Raw genomic sequence first — 14,842 nt, forward strand, 5'->3', positions numbered from 1 at the left:
TAGTACATTCCACTCCCGTGCACGATGAAATGTGTGCGGAGGTTTCTTCAGTTTACCGTACAAAGGATGAACCATGGGTCCTGCCAGGGTCAGCGTTGAAGGCTGATCATGGGAGGGCACCAGCCCTTCCTTCTGCGAAGGGGTCGCCTACAACGAGGCCTATCCGACCCAGGACTTCCTTGTCGTTCTTAAAGTCTATAGTAACGAATTTGACTCGTCTGCCCTTGAGGAACTTCTTAAATTCCTCGCACACAACATCGGCATGGCATATGTGGTAGACCAAGCATAAGTCATGCACACAAACCTAGATCATGGCGGGCTTCTTCTTCTCTGCCTCCTTTAGATTCTTCTCGTTTCCCAGGACTGTGGTGTACTAAACATCTAGCCCATTGACCCACTCATCATTTGAGTTTTCGAACATGCGTTTGAAGCGAGCAAGGCATTCTTTCACCGTTGCGGAAGAACGGGTGTAGATGACGTCTAAGTCATCACTGGTGATGGTTCTAACCTTGTACTCACCACCGATCATGGAGATTTGGGACGCCATGGATTTGGGAGGAGGGTTAGGATTAGTGGAACTGCCGTACTATGAAAGGACGGGCCGACTAGGAGCGGTTTATCGGTTGTAAAAATGCCGAGTGGGGGGGGGCATGCAAACGGCAGGGTAGTGGCTTGCCTGGTGGATAAATGGATTCATGCACAGTACCATGGGGCCCAATTAGAAGTCATGTCTACTCGATGCCAAATAAAATGGCTTTCGATGTCATGTCAAGCATCGGGAAAATTACAGGTGATACGAAGCTTTCCATTCTCCCATGATACGGGCTTTCGAGATCCCTTGGATCTGAGAGCGAACGGTTGCATGGCGTGATTCTAGACCTATGGGTGAATATCCTATCCTGGAGGGTTATTCTGCAAATTTTCAGCAACTTAGCATGCGACCGTTCGCTCTCAGATCCAAGGGCTGCCGGCAGCCCATTGAAGGAAATATGCCCTAGAGGCAATAATAAAGTTGTTATTTATATTTCCTTATATCATGATAAATGTTTATTATTCATGCTAGAATTTTATTAACCGGAAACTTAGTACATGTGTGAATACATAAACAAACAGAGTGTCCCTAGTATGCCTCTACTTGACTAGCTCGTTAATCAAAGATGGTTAAGTTTCCTAGCCATGGACATGTGTTGTCATTTGATGAACATGATCACATCATTAGAGAATGATGTGATGGACAAGACCCATCCGTTAGCTTAGCATAATGATCGTTCAGCTTTATTGCTACTGTTTTCTTCATAACTTATACATATTCCTCTGACTATGAGATTATGCAACTCCTGAATACCGGAGGAACACCTTGTGTGCTATCAAACGTCACAATGTAACTGGGTGATTATAAAGATGCTCTACAGGTGTCTCCAATGGTGTTTGTTGAGTTGGCATAGATCGAGATTAGGATTTGTCACTCCGTGTATCGGAGAGGTATCTCTGGGCCCTCTCGGTAATGCACATCACTCTAAGACTTTCAAGCATTGTGACTAATGAGTTAGTTGTGGGATGATGCATTATGGAACGAGTAAAGAGACTTGCCGGTAACGAGATTAAACTAGGTATGAGGATACCGACGATCCAATCTCCGGCAAGTAACATACCGATGACAAAGGGAACAACGTATATCGTTATGCGGTTTGACCGATAAAGATCTTCATAGAATATGTCGGAACCACTATGAGCATCCAGGTTACACTATTGGTTATTGACGGGAGACGAGTCTCGGTCATGTCTACATAGTTCTCGAACCCATAGGGTCTTCACGCTTAACTTCCGGAGTCTCAAAATGGTCGAGACGTAAAGATTGATATATTGGAAGGCTATATTCTGACATCGGAAATGTTTCGAGTGATTCGGGTATTTTTCGTAGTACTGGAGAGTTATGGGAATTCGTATTGGGCCTTAATGGGCCATACGGGAAAGGAGAGAAAGGCCTCAAGGGTGGCCGCGCCCCTTCCCCATGGATTGGTCCGAATTGGACTAGGGAAAGGGGGTGCATCCTTCCTTCCTTCTCCTTCTCCCTTCCCTTTTTCCTATTCCATGTGGGAGGTGGAATCCTACTAGGACTGGGGAGTCCTAGTAGGACTCCACACTTTGGGCGCGCCCTATGAGGGCCGGCCTCCTCCTCCCTCCATCCTTTATATACGTGGCCAGGGGGCACCCCATAGACACACAAGTTGATCATTGATCCCTTAGCCGTGTGCGGTGCCCCCCTCCACCATAATCCACCTCGGTCATATCATCATAGTGCTTAGGTGAAGCCCTGCGACGGTAGCATCATCATCACCGTCATCACGCCATCGTGCTGACGAAGCTCTCCCTCGACACTCAGCTGGACCGGGAGTTTGTGGGACGTCACTGAGCTGAACGTGTGCAGATCGCGGAGGTGTCGTACTTTCCGTACTAGGATCGGTCGATTGTGAAGACATACGACTACATCAACCGCGTTGTAATAACGCTTCCGCTTATGGTCTACGAGGGTACGTGGACAACACTCTTCCCTTCTCGTTGCTATGCATCACCGTGATCTTGCGTGTGCGTAGGAAAGATTTTGAAATTACTGCGTTCCCCATCAGTGGCATCCGAGCCAGATCTATGCGTAGATGTTATATGCACGAGTAGAACATAAAGGAGTTGTGGGCGTGGGTATATACATATTGCTTGCCGTCACTAGTTGATTCTTGATTCAGCGATATTATTGGATGAAGCGGCTAAGACCGACATTACGCGTACGCTTACGCGAGACTGGTTCTACCAACATGCTTCGCACACAGGTGGCTAGTGGATGTCTGTTTCTCCAACTTTAGTTGAATCGGTTTCAATGAATATGGTTCTTTATGAAGATCAAAAAGGAATCACTATACCACATTGTGGTTTTGATGCGTAGGTAAGAACGGTTCTTGCTAAGCCCATACCAGCCATGTAAAATTTGCAACAACAAAGTAAAGGACGTCTAACTTGTTTTTGCAAGGCTTGTTGTGATGTGATATGGTCAAGACGTGATGAGATATAAGTTTTTGTATGAGATGATCATGTTTTTGTTGAAGTTATCAGCAACTAGCAGAAGCCTTATGGTTGTCTCTTTATTGCATAAGATGCAAGCGCCAAATAATTGCTTTAGTTTATCGCTATGCGACAACAATAGTTGCAAGAGCAATAGTTGGCGAGACGACCATGTGATGACACATTGATAGAGATCAAGATGATGGAGATCATGGTGTCATGTCAGTGATGATAGAGATCATGACGGTACTTTGGAGATGGAGATCAAAGGCGCAAAATGATCATGGCCATATCATGTCACATATTTTGATTGCATGTGATGTTTATTCTTTATGCATCTTATTTTGCTTAGTCGGCGGTAGCATTATAAGATGATCTCTCACTAAATTTCAAGGTATAAGTGTTCTCCCTGAGTATGCATCATTGCAACAGTTCGTCGTGCCGAGACACCACGTGATGATCGGGTGTGATAAGCTCTACGTTCACCTACAACAGGTGTAAGCCAGTTTTGCACACGCGGAATACTCAAGTTAAACTTGACGAGCCTAGCATATGCAGATATGGCCTCAGAACACTGGAGACTGAAAGGTCGAGTGTGAATCATATAGTAGATATGATCAACATAGTGATGTTCACCATTGAAAACTACTCCATCTCACGTGATGATCGAACATGGTTTAGTTGATTTGGATCACATGATCATTTAGATGACTAGAGGGATATCTATCTAAGTGGGAGTTCTTCAGTAATATGATTAATTGAACTTTAATTTATCATGAATTTAGTCCTGATAGTATTTGCATATCTATGTTATAGATCAATAGCTTGCGACGTAGCTCCCCGTTTATTTTTTGATATGTTCCTAGAGAAAAATAAGTTGAAAGATGATAGTAGCAATGATGCGGACTGGGTCCGTGATCTGAGGATTATCCTCATTGCTGCACAGAAGAATTATGTTCTTGATGCACCGCTAGGTGAGGGACCTATTGCGGGAGCAGATGCACACGCTATGAACGTTTGACAAAGCTCGGTATGATGACCACTTAATAGTTTAGTGCACCATGCTTTATGGCTTAGAACCGGGACTTCAAAAACATTTTGAACGCCACAGAACATAAGATATTCTGAGAGTTGAAATTGGTATTTCATAATCATGCCCATGTCGAGAGGTATGATACCTCTGATAGTACTTTGCCTACAAGATGGAGGAGAATAGCTCAACCAGTGAGCATGTGCTCAGATTGTCTGGGTACTACAATTGCTTGAATCAAGTGGGAGTTAATCTTCCAGATAAGATAGTAATTGATAAAGTTCTCTAGTCACTATCACCAAGTTACTAGAACTTAGTGATGAACAATAATATGCAAGGGATGACCAAAGTAATTCCCAAGCTCTTCGCGATACTGAAATCGATGAAGGTAGAAATCAAGAAATAGCATCAAGTATTGATGGTTAACAAGACCATTAGTTTCAAGAAAAGGGCAAAGGGAAATAAAGAGGAACTTCAAAGAAGAAAGGCAAGCAAGTTGCCACTCCCATGAAGAAGCTCAAAGCTAGACCCAAGCCTGGAACAGAGTGCTTCTACTGCAAAGGAAATGGTCACTAGAAGTAGAACTGCCCTATATACTTGGCGGATAAGAAGGATGGCAAAGGGAACAAAGGTATATTTGATATACATGTTATTGATGTGTACTTTACTAGTGTTTATAGCAAACCCCTCTGTATTTGATACTAGTTTAGTTGCTAAGAGTAGTAACTCGAAACGGGAGTTGCAAAATAAACAAAGACTAGTTGAGGACGAGGTGACGATGTGTGTTGGAAATGATTTCAAGGTTGATAAAATCACCATCGCACACTCCCTTTACCTTCGGGATTAGTGTTGAACCTAAAATAAATGTTATTTGGTGTTTGCGTTGAGCATAATATGATTGGATCATGTTTATTGCAATACGGTTAATCATTTAAGTCAAAGAATAATTGTTATTCTGTTTACATGAATAAAACCTTCTGTGGTCATACACCCAAAGTGAATGGTTTATTGAATCTCGATCGTAGTGATACACATATTCATAATATTGAAGCCAAAAGATGCAAAGTTAATAATAAGAGTGCAACCTATTTGTGGCACTGTCGTTTAGGTCATATTGATGTAAAGCGCATAAAGAAACTCCATGCTGATGGACTTTTGGAATCACTTGATTATGAATCACTTGATGCTTGCGAACCATGCCTCATGGGCAAGACGACTAAGACTCCATTCTCCGGAACAATGGGGCGAGCAACTAACTTATTGGAAATAATACATACTGATGTATGCGATCCGATAAGTGTTGAGGCCCGCGGCGAGTATCGTTAATTACTGACCTTCACAGATGATTTGAGCAGATATGTGTATATCTACTTAATAAAATATAAGTCTGAAATATTTGAAAAGTTCAAAGAATTTCAGAGTGAAGTGGAAAATCATTGTAACAAGAAAATAAAGTTTCTACGATCTGATCACGGAGGCGAATATTTGAGATACGAGTTTGGTCTTCATTTGAAACAATATGGAATGGTTTCGCAACTCACGCCACCTGGAACACCATAGCATAATGGTGTGTCCGAACATTGTAATCATACTTTATTGGATATGGTGCGATCTATGATGTCTCTTACCGATTTATCACTCTCGTTTTTGGGGTTATGAATTAGAGACAACCGCATTCATGTTAAATAGGGCACCATCTAAATCCGTTGAAGATGACACCGTATGAACTATGGTTTGGCAGGAAACCAAAGCTATCGCTTCTTAAAGTTTGGGGTTGCGACGCTTATGTGAAAAAGTTTCAAACTGATAAGTTCGAACCCAAATCGGAGTAGTGCGTCTTCATAGGATACCCAAAAGAAACTGCTGCGTACACTTTCTATCACAGATCCGAAGGCAAGATATTTCGTTGCTAAGAATGGATTCTTTTTAGAGAAGGAGTTTCTCTCGAAAGAAGTGAGCGGGAGGAAAGTAGAACTTGATGAGGTAATTGTACCTCCTCCCGAATTGGAAAGTAGTTCATCACAGAAATCAGTTCCAGTGATTCCTACACCAATTGGCGAGGAAGTTAATGATGATGATCATGAAACTTCAGATCAAGTTACTACCGAACCTCATAGGTCAACCAGAGTACGTTCCGCACCAGAGTGGCACGGTAATCCTGTTCTAGAAGTCATGTTACTAGACCATGACGAACCTATGAACTATGAGGAAGCGATGATGAGCCCAGATTCCGTGAAATGGCTCGAAGCCATGAAATTTGAGATGAGATGCATATATTAGAACAAAGTATGGACTTTGATTGAATTTCCCGTTGATCGGTGAGCCATTGAGAATAAATGGATCTTCAAGAGGAAGACGGACGATGATAGTAGTGCTACTATCTACAAAGCTCGAATTGTCGCAAAACGTTTTCGACAGGATCAAGGTGTTGACTATGATGAAATTTTCTCACTCGTATCGATGCTTAAAAGTCTGTCTGAATCATGTTAGCAGTTGCCGCATTTTATGAAATCTGACAAATGGATGTCAAAACTGTATTTCTTAATGGATTTCTTAAAGAAGAGTTGTATATGATGCAACCAGAAGGTTTTGTCAATCCTAAAGGTGCTAACAAAGTGAGCAAGCTCCAACGATCCATCTATGGACTGGCGCAAGCATCTCAGAGTTGGAATATATGCTTTAATAAAGTGATCAAAGCATATGGTTTTATACAGACTTGCGGTGAAGCCTGTATTTACAAGAAAGTGAGTGGGAGCACTACAACATTTCTGATAAGTATATGTGAATGGCATATTTTTGATCGGAAATAATGTAGAATTTTCTGAAAAGTATAAAGGAGTGTTTGAAAGGAGGTTTTCAAAGAAAGACCTCGGTGAAGCTACTTACATATTGAGCATCAAGATCTATTGAGATAGATCAAGACGCTTGATATATTTTCAATGAGTACATACATTGACAAAATTTTGAAGTAGTTAAAAATAGAACAGTCAAAGAAGGAGTTCCTGCCTGTGTTGCAAGGTGTGAAGTTGAGTAAAGACTCAAAACCCGACCACGACAGAAAATAGAAAGAATGAAAAGTCATTGCCTATGCCTCAGTCATAGGTTCTATAAAATATGCTATGCTATGTACTAGACCTATTATGTGCCTCACCATAAGATTGGCAAGAGGGTACAATAGTGATCCAGGAGTGGATCACTAGGCACCAGTCAAAAATATCCTTAGTGGAATAAGGAAATATTTCTCGGTTCTGGAGGTGACAAAGAGTTCGTCGTAAAGAGTTACGTCAATGCAAGCTTTAACACCGATCTGGATGACTCTAAGTCTCGATCTAGATACATATTAAAAGTGGGAGCAATTAGCTAGAGTAGCTCCGTGCAAAGCATTGTAGACATAGAAATTTTGCAAAATATATACGACTCTGAATGTGGCAGACCCGTTGACTAAATTTCTCTCACAAGCAAAACATGATCACTCTTTGGGTGTTTTTTTTTGCGGGAAAACTTCCAATCTATTCATCTTCAATCATGACAGTACAACGAATACCAGAAATAAAAATTACATCCAGATTCGTAGACCACCTAGCGACGACTACAAGCACCGAAGCGAGCCGAAGGCGCGCCGCCGTCATCGCCCCTCCATCGCCGGAGCCGGGCACAACTTGTTGTAGTAGACAGTCGGGAAGTCGTCGTGCTAAGGCCCCATAGGACCAGCACCCCAGAACAGCAACCGTCGCCGAAGAAAAATAACGTAGATCAGAAGGATCCAAACCGAAGACACACGAACGTAGACGAACAACGATCGGATCCGAGCAAATCCACCAAAGATAGATCTGTCGGAGACACACCTCCACACGCCCACCAACGATACTAGACGCACCGCCGGAACGGGGGCTAGGCGGGGAGACCTTTATTCCATCTTCAGGGAGCAGCCGCCGTCTCGCCTTCCTGAATATGACACAAACCCTAACAAGATTGAAAAAAACGACTAAAAACGGAGCCCTCCCGCCGGCCCTTGCCAGGATCCACCATGCCTCCATGGCCCTAGATTATCGATTCTAGTAAACCCTTTGGGTGTTAGTCACATGAAGATGTGAACTAATCACATAAAGATGTGAACTATTCATGTTAAATCACATGATGATGTGACCTAGATTATTGACTATAGTGAAAATGGGAGACTGAAGAAAATATGCCCTAGAGGCAAAAATAAAGTTGTTATTTAAATTTCCTTATATCATGATAAATCTCTCCCTATTTAATAATGGGCAACGATCTGCGCCGGTGCGCCGGCTGAACGTTTCGGCCGGTCGCACCCTAGCCGTCAGATCGGCCCGTCCCGAGCCGTTGGATCCTTATCCCTGGGCGGCGTCTTCCTCTCGCGAGCACGTACGAGAAAAGGAACCCCATCTTGCCGGCGCGCGCGTTCTCCCTCGTCGTCGGCCCCCCGCCTGCCCTCCTCGTCTCTCGAGCTCATCGACACCCTCGCCGCCCTCGCCGTCCGTCTTCGCCGGCCGCCATGGTCGCCGGTCCCAGCCCTGGGCGGTCGTCCTCGTCGCCGGCTTCGCCCATGCAACAGCCCACCCCTGCGGTTGTAGCTTCTGTGGCAACCGTTGTAGCTCCGGTGGCGACGACCGGAGCTCACCGGCGTGCTCGCCGGTCTGCTCGCTGGTGCTCATCCCCCGCTTGCAACAAAAAATCAAGCCCCGGGGGAATATGCCCAGTGCTGCAACCGACGACGGAAAAAGCTACAATCGCTGACGAAAAAAGCTTCAACTAGCTATGAAAAAAGTTTCAACTCGTACGACGGAAACTATGAACGACCAAAGAAAAGTTACAACCGGTGACAAAAAAAGCTTCATCTCGCGATGAAAAAAGCTTCATCCGACGATGAAAAAAGCTTCAACTGTGGAGCCGTACCCATGGACGACAAACGAAAAAGCTGCAACCGGCGGTTACAAAAGCTACAACGGGCAATGAAAAAAGCTTCAAACTTATTGTCTTAGCTGTGAACCCGCGATGACGATGACACCGTTTTGCTGCAACTATAGTTTGGTTTTGCTACAAACGGCGTTGAAATTTGCTACAACCATTATCACAGCTACTTGTGCTGCTCCACCGAGCTCCCATGCCTGCCCATGGCCATCGTCGTTTTGCTGCAACCGTAGTAGATTTTCGCTACCACCGATGATTGAATTTGCTACAACTGGTTCCACCGATGATTGTAGTCTGCCATGGCTGGCTGCAACTCCGGCGTGGCCGGCTCCGGCGAGGTAGGCAGAGCTCCGATGCATGCGGATCCGCACGGATCTGGTCGAGGGTGGCCAGATCGGCTGATTCCCATGACGGCGGCGTCCCTGGGAAGCCTCCGGCGTGAGCGACAGGTTGACCATGGCAACGGGGAGAGAGAAAAGAGAGATGACCGAGAGGAAGAGGAGAAAGGGCAGGAAGGAAAAGACGCACGTGGGCGGGCCCCTCATCCTACGTGTCGTTAGGTGGGTCGCTGGGCGCGTTTGCGCGTGGACGCGACCGGCCGAAGCTTCGGCCGGTGCGCCGTTGGCAAACGATTCCCTTTTAATAATGAAGCACGGATTGAGTCTCTGGGTTCACCGTCACGGCGTTTTTACACAAAGGTCTCTGTGCTTTTTTGAATTAACCCGCAGTCCGTTAAATAATATGGAAAAAACGTTTCGTATTTCTTGCTCACCCGTGCACGCGTTCGATAGAAAAAAAATACCCATTCCCAATTCGTGCGGCCGCGCACCCCACCGATGGATCCGCCGCTCCCCCCCGCCGCCGGCACGCCATCATCCGCCGCGCCGTCCTCCCCGCACCCTGGCCTGTCTCCTCTCCGCCGCGCCCTCCTCCCCGCGTCGTCCGAGTCCTCCAGGCGCGGTTCGCCGAAGGCGAGGCCCAGGCCGCCGCGCTCCTGGCCCGCGCCGGCCGGTTCGAGCGCACGCCGCCGACCGCGACCAGCTGCTCATCACGCTCCTCTCCGCCGCGGGAAACGGCCGGGAGGAGGAGGACGCGCGGGAGGCGGGGCAGCGTCCGATCCGGCCGAGGCTTACAGCGACACGGACGCGGAGGCTCTGGCCGCGGTCGCTGCGCTCCCTCCGTTCACTACCTTCCCGTGAGCTTAGTTCCACCCTAGCCTCCGCCCCTTTCCTCTTTGTTTTTGAACTGATTCCCAACTGCTTGATCAATCCTGCTCCTCTGCTCCTGCAGGATGGCTTTCTCTGTTCAATTGCTTAATTTGGTTGTCTTGTCTTACCTGAACTGCAAGGGAACCAACATACATGGTATGATGGATGGAGATCAATAGATGTTTTTTTGTTCTGTTCACATGCTTTCTAATAGTTTCCATAGGATTATAGGCATGAGCTTTGAGCAATAGGCATAAATCTGTTGTAATCAATCAAAGGCAGTGAAAACGTTTACTAAAATCTTTAGATGTGGGGATCCTCTGAATTGCTTTGATTGAACGTCCAACGAGGATCTCATCTTATAGTAACTCTGAAACATTGTATTACACTTTTGCCTTCTGTACATACTGGATTGCATTGTTTAGGACATGACACAGCGCTGCAAGCAGCTCATGAGAGTAGTTTGCAAACGCAAATCATTGTATATGTCACTTATGCTTCTCTTAATAGAAAGTAGTACTATTTTGGAGAAGGGCATCTGGCTGACTTTCAATAAAACTCTTCAGGTTTTGTTTGGTGAGATTCTCTTTAGAAAACAAGATTTGTATTGGTGGTAGATCGACAGCAACTGACAGCATCTTCGTCATCCGCGGTGGCAGTGCCGTCCGCGCGGAATGCCTTCTGTGGCCGCGCCTCCGCCACCGACACCGCCACGCAGCCAATGATGTTGGCATGTGGTGAAAAAAGGGCCCAAGTGAAAGGTCGACCAAGCTGTAAAAATTCAGTGAGAGGAATTTTTGTGCTCACAGCTCACACCATGGCGTCCGTTGCCTCTGTTCTTACTTTATTATTTTGTTTTTCCCTTCGTCGATTTTTCATGTCGCCTGACAAGAACAAGAATTGCAAAGAAGAAGTGAAAAGAAAACACAGAACAAAGGATGAACGCCGGAGAGCACTACTATATAATTTCCCCCCAAAATATGATGGGCAGTGGTGTGCTTGTTTGCATTGATCGCATGGTGGCCAGCACTTCACCACACATCTGACGGCGACTGTTTTATCCAAGAGGTGGAGGATAAGGTATTCACCTCTAAAATCACACTTCTGTTTTCCTGTTTCCATCTGAAATATGGATTACCAATATACTACTCTCACTTGGATTTGCACATGAAAGCAGTATAAATACTTGCACCGAACTGTACGATTTGTTGAGCCAAATGTCGAGTCTGATATGGCATCTTTATGCTTTCAGAGAAGCGCATCTCTTAAATTCACAGTTTTGAACCTAAAGAGACACATCTAGAAAATGATTGCACGAGTGGTTCCAGTGTCATGTACGTCAACATGGTAAGCATGTCTTTTTTTTTCTGATTCTAAGTTAGTTGTAAAAGTATTCCATGCTACTATTTGTTGACCAGAATTGGCTACCAGGTTGGAGATTTGGGATCGGATGCTGCGCCAAGAGCGAGGGACCGAGGTGCTGAACTAACAGCAGGGGGGAGGGTGATTCTTTAGGTACCAACATGGCTGTCGACTAGAGAATTTAGTTAACCGTTTGCTTTACTTGAAGCTCCAAATTGTAGTTATTTTATTCGTTCACTAATTTGGTATAATCCTAATCTAGGAGGACTATGATTGTATGATATGAGATCCTGACATTTAGCAATAATAAAAGTCTGACACTGAATGGTTCTTTTCGGAAGTACAGTTGTAAGATCTATGATTCTAGCTTCGACCTTTAACTGGACAGTACTAATTGGACATATAATTGATTATTTATGCACAACAAGATATTCTGTTTGTTTTAGTTTTTCAATCAGATTCATCTAGCCCTTTGTTGACTTTCTAATTTTTCCACCCTCTACCTCCGAAACTCAGAAATCAGAGAAAGGTTATTGGCATATCCCTATCTCTGACGAAAATTTGCTAGCGAGGAAGAGGACCAGAATGTTTTTTCTATTGTTGGGGATATACATAATACATATAGATAAATTTGGACCATTTATAACAGAGATTTCTTGCCAAAAATATTAACTCTGTCCAGCAGTGGGCACTGTCAAGGTAATAACAGGAATTTGCTGAACCTAATTGAAAGAAAGAGGGATGGTAATCCGATTGAGAACATTCTCTAACTAAAATAGACTTACGAACAATCAACAATATCAAATAGTTTCAAATTAACAAATGTTGTTTGACTAAAATACTGATTTAAGAATTTGGCGAATCTATAATTCTCTACATAATCACTTGGTGCATTGTTAGACCACTTGGGGACAATATCATCAATTTCTTGCATACTGCAATAATGCAAGTTTAAAAAGCCAGTTTCTTGTGTTTCTTATTATCTCTGTGTTCAACTAACTGCCAAGAATCATATAAGGATGCATCTAATGAGGTAGATTTTGTTTATGCATTTTTTAAGTGTAGGGATGCTGTATCTGATTAACAAAACGTTGTTCAACCTTCTATGAGTCCACCTAGGGAGCTGCACAAATTTGGAACAACTTCCAGAACAGGCATCCAAGCATTTTGGTCTGCTACCAGTAAGCTGCCAGAGCAAGATAGCTGGGAGTCTGGGATGTCGAGTCGTCGAGCCGTCCAATGCCAAGTTCGCCGGCGGAAGGAGAACATCCGTCAAGCCGTCCGTCGCCTGAGGCGGCTACACCAGAGGTATGTCTCCTCTTGAAAGTTAATCGCCTGAGCTGTCCATCGCTTGAGCCGTCCATCGCCTGAGCCCCTGTTTCAGTTTATTTTTTTCGCCTCGCTGCTCAACAGGTCCGTGGGTTACTACTCCTTTGCTCTTGCTGGCGACCGGCCTCCAGAGTAGCACTTGCTTGAGATCTGATCTAGAACTGAATTGTGCCCTGCTTTGCTGTGGTCGTATGCTCTGTGTCCACCGATGAGTTTCAGATACAGAATAGGACCAAAATTGGAGTAGGTTCAGTCGCGCAAATGTTGTATCACTTTGTCATGGGTATTGTGCTGCTAAATTGCTTGTTGGATTGTTCAAACTAAAGTCATCCAGTCAGTTTGCTACAATGTTCATTTGTTTACTTCGGAAGTTCTTGGGCCTGATCACTTTCGAATTTGTCTATGGTTTGAGATTAATCTTTCCGAGATGTTAGAGAGTGGGTCCAAGGATGGATCTGCCCATCAGTGTGCAGAGGATCTTCTAATTCCTGCAGCTAATCTTGATTCATGGATATTGTGTTTGCTCTGTGGTGCACTATGTTTCAGTTTATTTTTTCTGAAAAATTGGCGCTACTTCTGATTGCTCACAATTTAAGTTTTGCTGATATACACTGGAGGCATTAAACCAACAACTTTCTCTGTTTTTTATGCGTGCTACTACAAATACAAGGACACATCTTACAAACACACGGCTTCCGCTGGCTTGGCTAGCTTTGTACGTCCACTTTGCGCTACAAGTCGCCTTTCTATGCTGTCTTACAATCTCGTAGTACAGACCGTGCTCCACCTGAGGTACGCCCGATCTCATGCCAAGCTAACTACGGTTCTGTCGTTTTGAAGAAGGCATGAACTTTCCTTTGTGCCTGCAACCATAGGTTCCGTCACCATTACCTTGCGTGTATATGGACAGCTTGCACTCTTTAGGACTGATAGATGTGAAATTATTAGATCTTTGCATCAATTACAGGAACAACACAATGTAAGATATGCAAGTTTATCGAGAGGAATGCAAAGAAAAAAAGCACATGTATGGTTTATTTGGCATCACTAGCTTTTGTGTTTTCAGTGTACACCTTAGCCTATGTAAACTGCAAGTTGAATAAAGTGTGCTCTCTTTCTCTAGAATACTTTCTTTAATAAATGTAGAACATAAAAGCCTGATCTTAATAAGCGAGACCTCAAGCTGTTCTTTCAAGATAGATTCAGATCAAACCTTTTTAAAGTAAAGATACCTCGGCCAGAGACTTAAGTTACTCCCGTGAGTACATACTAAGCTTTAGTAGAAAAACTTGTTGATTGGCTGGAATCAACGAAATTTCGATGCAACCAACTGCAACAAGTGGCAGCATGAACTATCTATGAGCAATATTTATAGGGTACTACTAGCAACCGCCAAGGAATCCGTCACAAAAACATGCCAGGCAGCTAGGCATGCGAGTGAGATGTGTGTCGGTAACATTGGATGTTTGTGTGTAAATGTAAATCAAGAAAAATGGTTCTTGGTACCTAGAGAAGAAATACACACACACACACAGGAGAGAGTAATTCATAGTGGATATAAAAATACATATTAATGTTGTACGTGAGTTGACTCGACATACTGCAAGATCTTCTGATTTGTTCTCTGAAGGTGACCTCAGAGTATAGCGTTGCATATTCCTGAGGCAATTGTGATTCTCTGTTTTGTTAGGACTAAGATGCTTGAACATGTAAGCAGTACACTATTGAGCAATAGAGATCTTTCTCATGCTGACTACATGCTGCCATTTGGGCCATACACATTTGAATCTGCTAACTATACTACTACTGCCACAACTAACCAAGGTTGGAGCATAAGAAAGAAAGGATGGGTTGCCAATTTGAATGCTAAGGACAAGCTTCCATATAGCGGCTGCACGTCCACCAACCGCCATGGTTGGAGCCTGCG

At 44.2% G+C, this 14,842-nt stretch overlaps 1 protein-coding gene across 9 annotated transcripts; it reads left to right on the plus strand.

Moving 5' to 3' along the window:
- The first annotated feature begins 9,798 nt into the window (after positions 1 to 9,798).
- On the plus strand, positions 9,799 to 13,348 carry LOC123132533 (translation initiation factor IF-2). Of its 9 annotated transcripts, none has more exons than XR_006464821.1 (7): positions 9,799 to 10,211; positions 10,307 to 10,380; positions 10,791 to 11,304; positions 11,477 to 11,571; positions 11,656 to 11,739; positions 12,697 to 12,894; positions 12,971 to 13,348. XR_006464821.1 is itself a non-coding variant. In XM_044552356.1 (6 exons), the coding sequence occupies exons 1-4, from the start codon at positions 9,853 to 9,855 to the stop codon at positions 10,963 to 10,965; spliced, it is 525 nt and encodes a 174-aa protein (XP_044408291.1). In that variant the 5' UTR covers positions 9,799 to 9,852; the 3' UTR covers positions 10,966 to 11,304; positions 11,477 to 11,571; positions 11,656 to 11,926. The 9 variants fall into 9 exon arrangements, 1 of the variants encoding a protein (XP_044408291.1); XR_006464820.1 differs by having other exon boundaries at positions 12,706 to 12,894; XR_006464816.1 differs by having other exon boundaries at positions 9,800 to 10,211; positions 12,647 to 12,894; positions 13,000 to 13,348.
- The last annotated feature ends 1,494 nt before the right edge of the window (positions 13,349 to 14,842 follow it).

This window comes from Triticum aestivum, chromosome 6A (assembly GCF_018294505.1).
Source record: "Triticum aestivum cultivar Chinese Spring chromosome 6A, IWGSC CS RefSeq v2.1, whole genome shotgun sequence".
Classification (NCBI taxonomy): Eukaryota; Viridiplantae; Streptophyta; class Magnoliopsida; order Poales; family Poaceae; genus Triticum; species Triticum aestivum.

Excerpts from the sequence above, each read along its gene's own strand:
- LOC123132533 (XM_044552356.1), top strand. The coding sequence starts at position 9,853 with ATGGATCCGCCGCTCCCCCCCGCCGCCGGCACGCCATCATCCGCCGCG. Across the intron at positions 10,212-10,306 it reads CCTCCGTTCACTACCTTCCC|GATGGCTTTCTCTGTTCAAT; the intron begins GTGAGCTTAGTT and ends CTGCTCCTGCAG.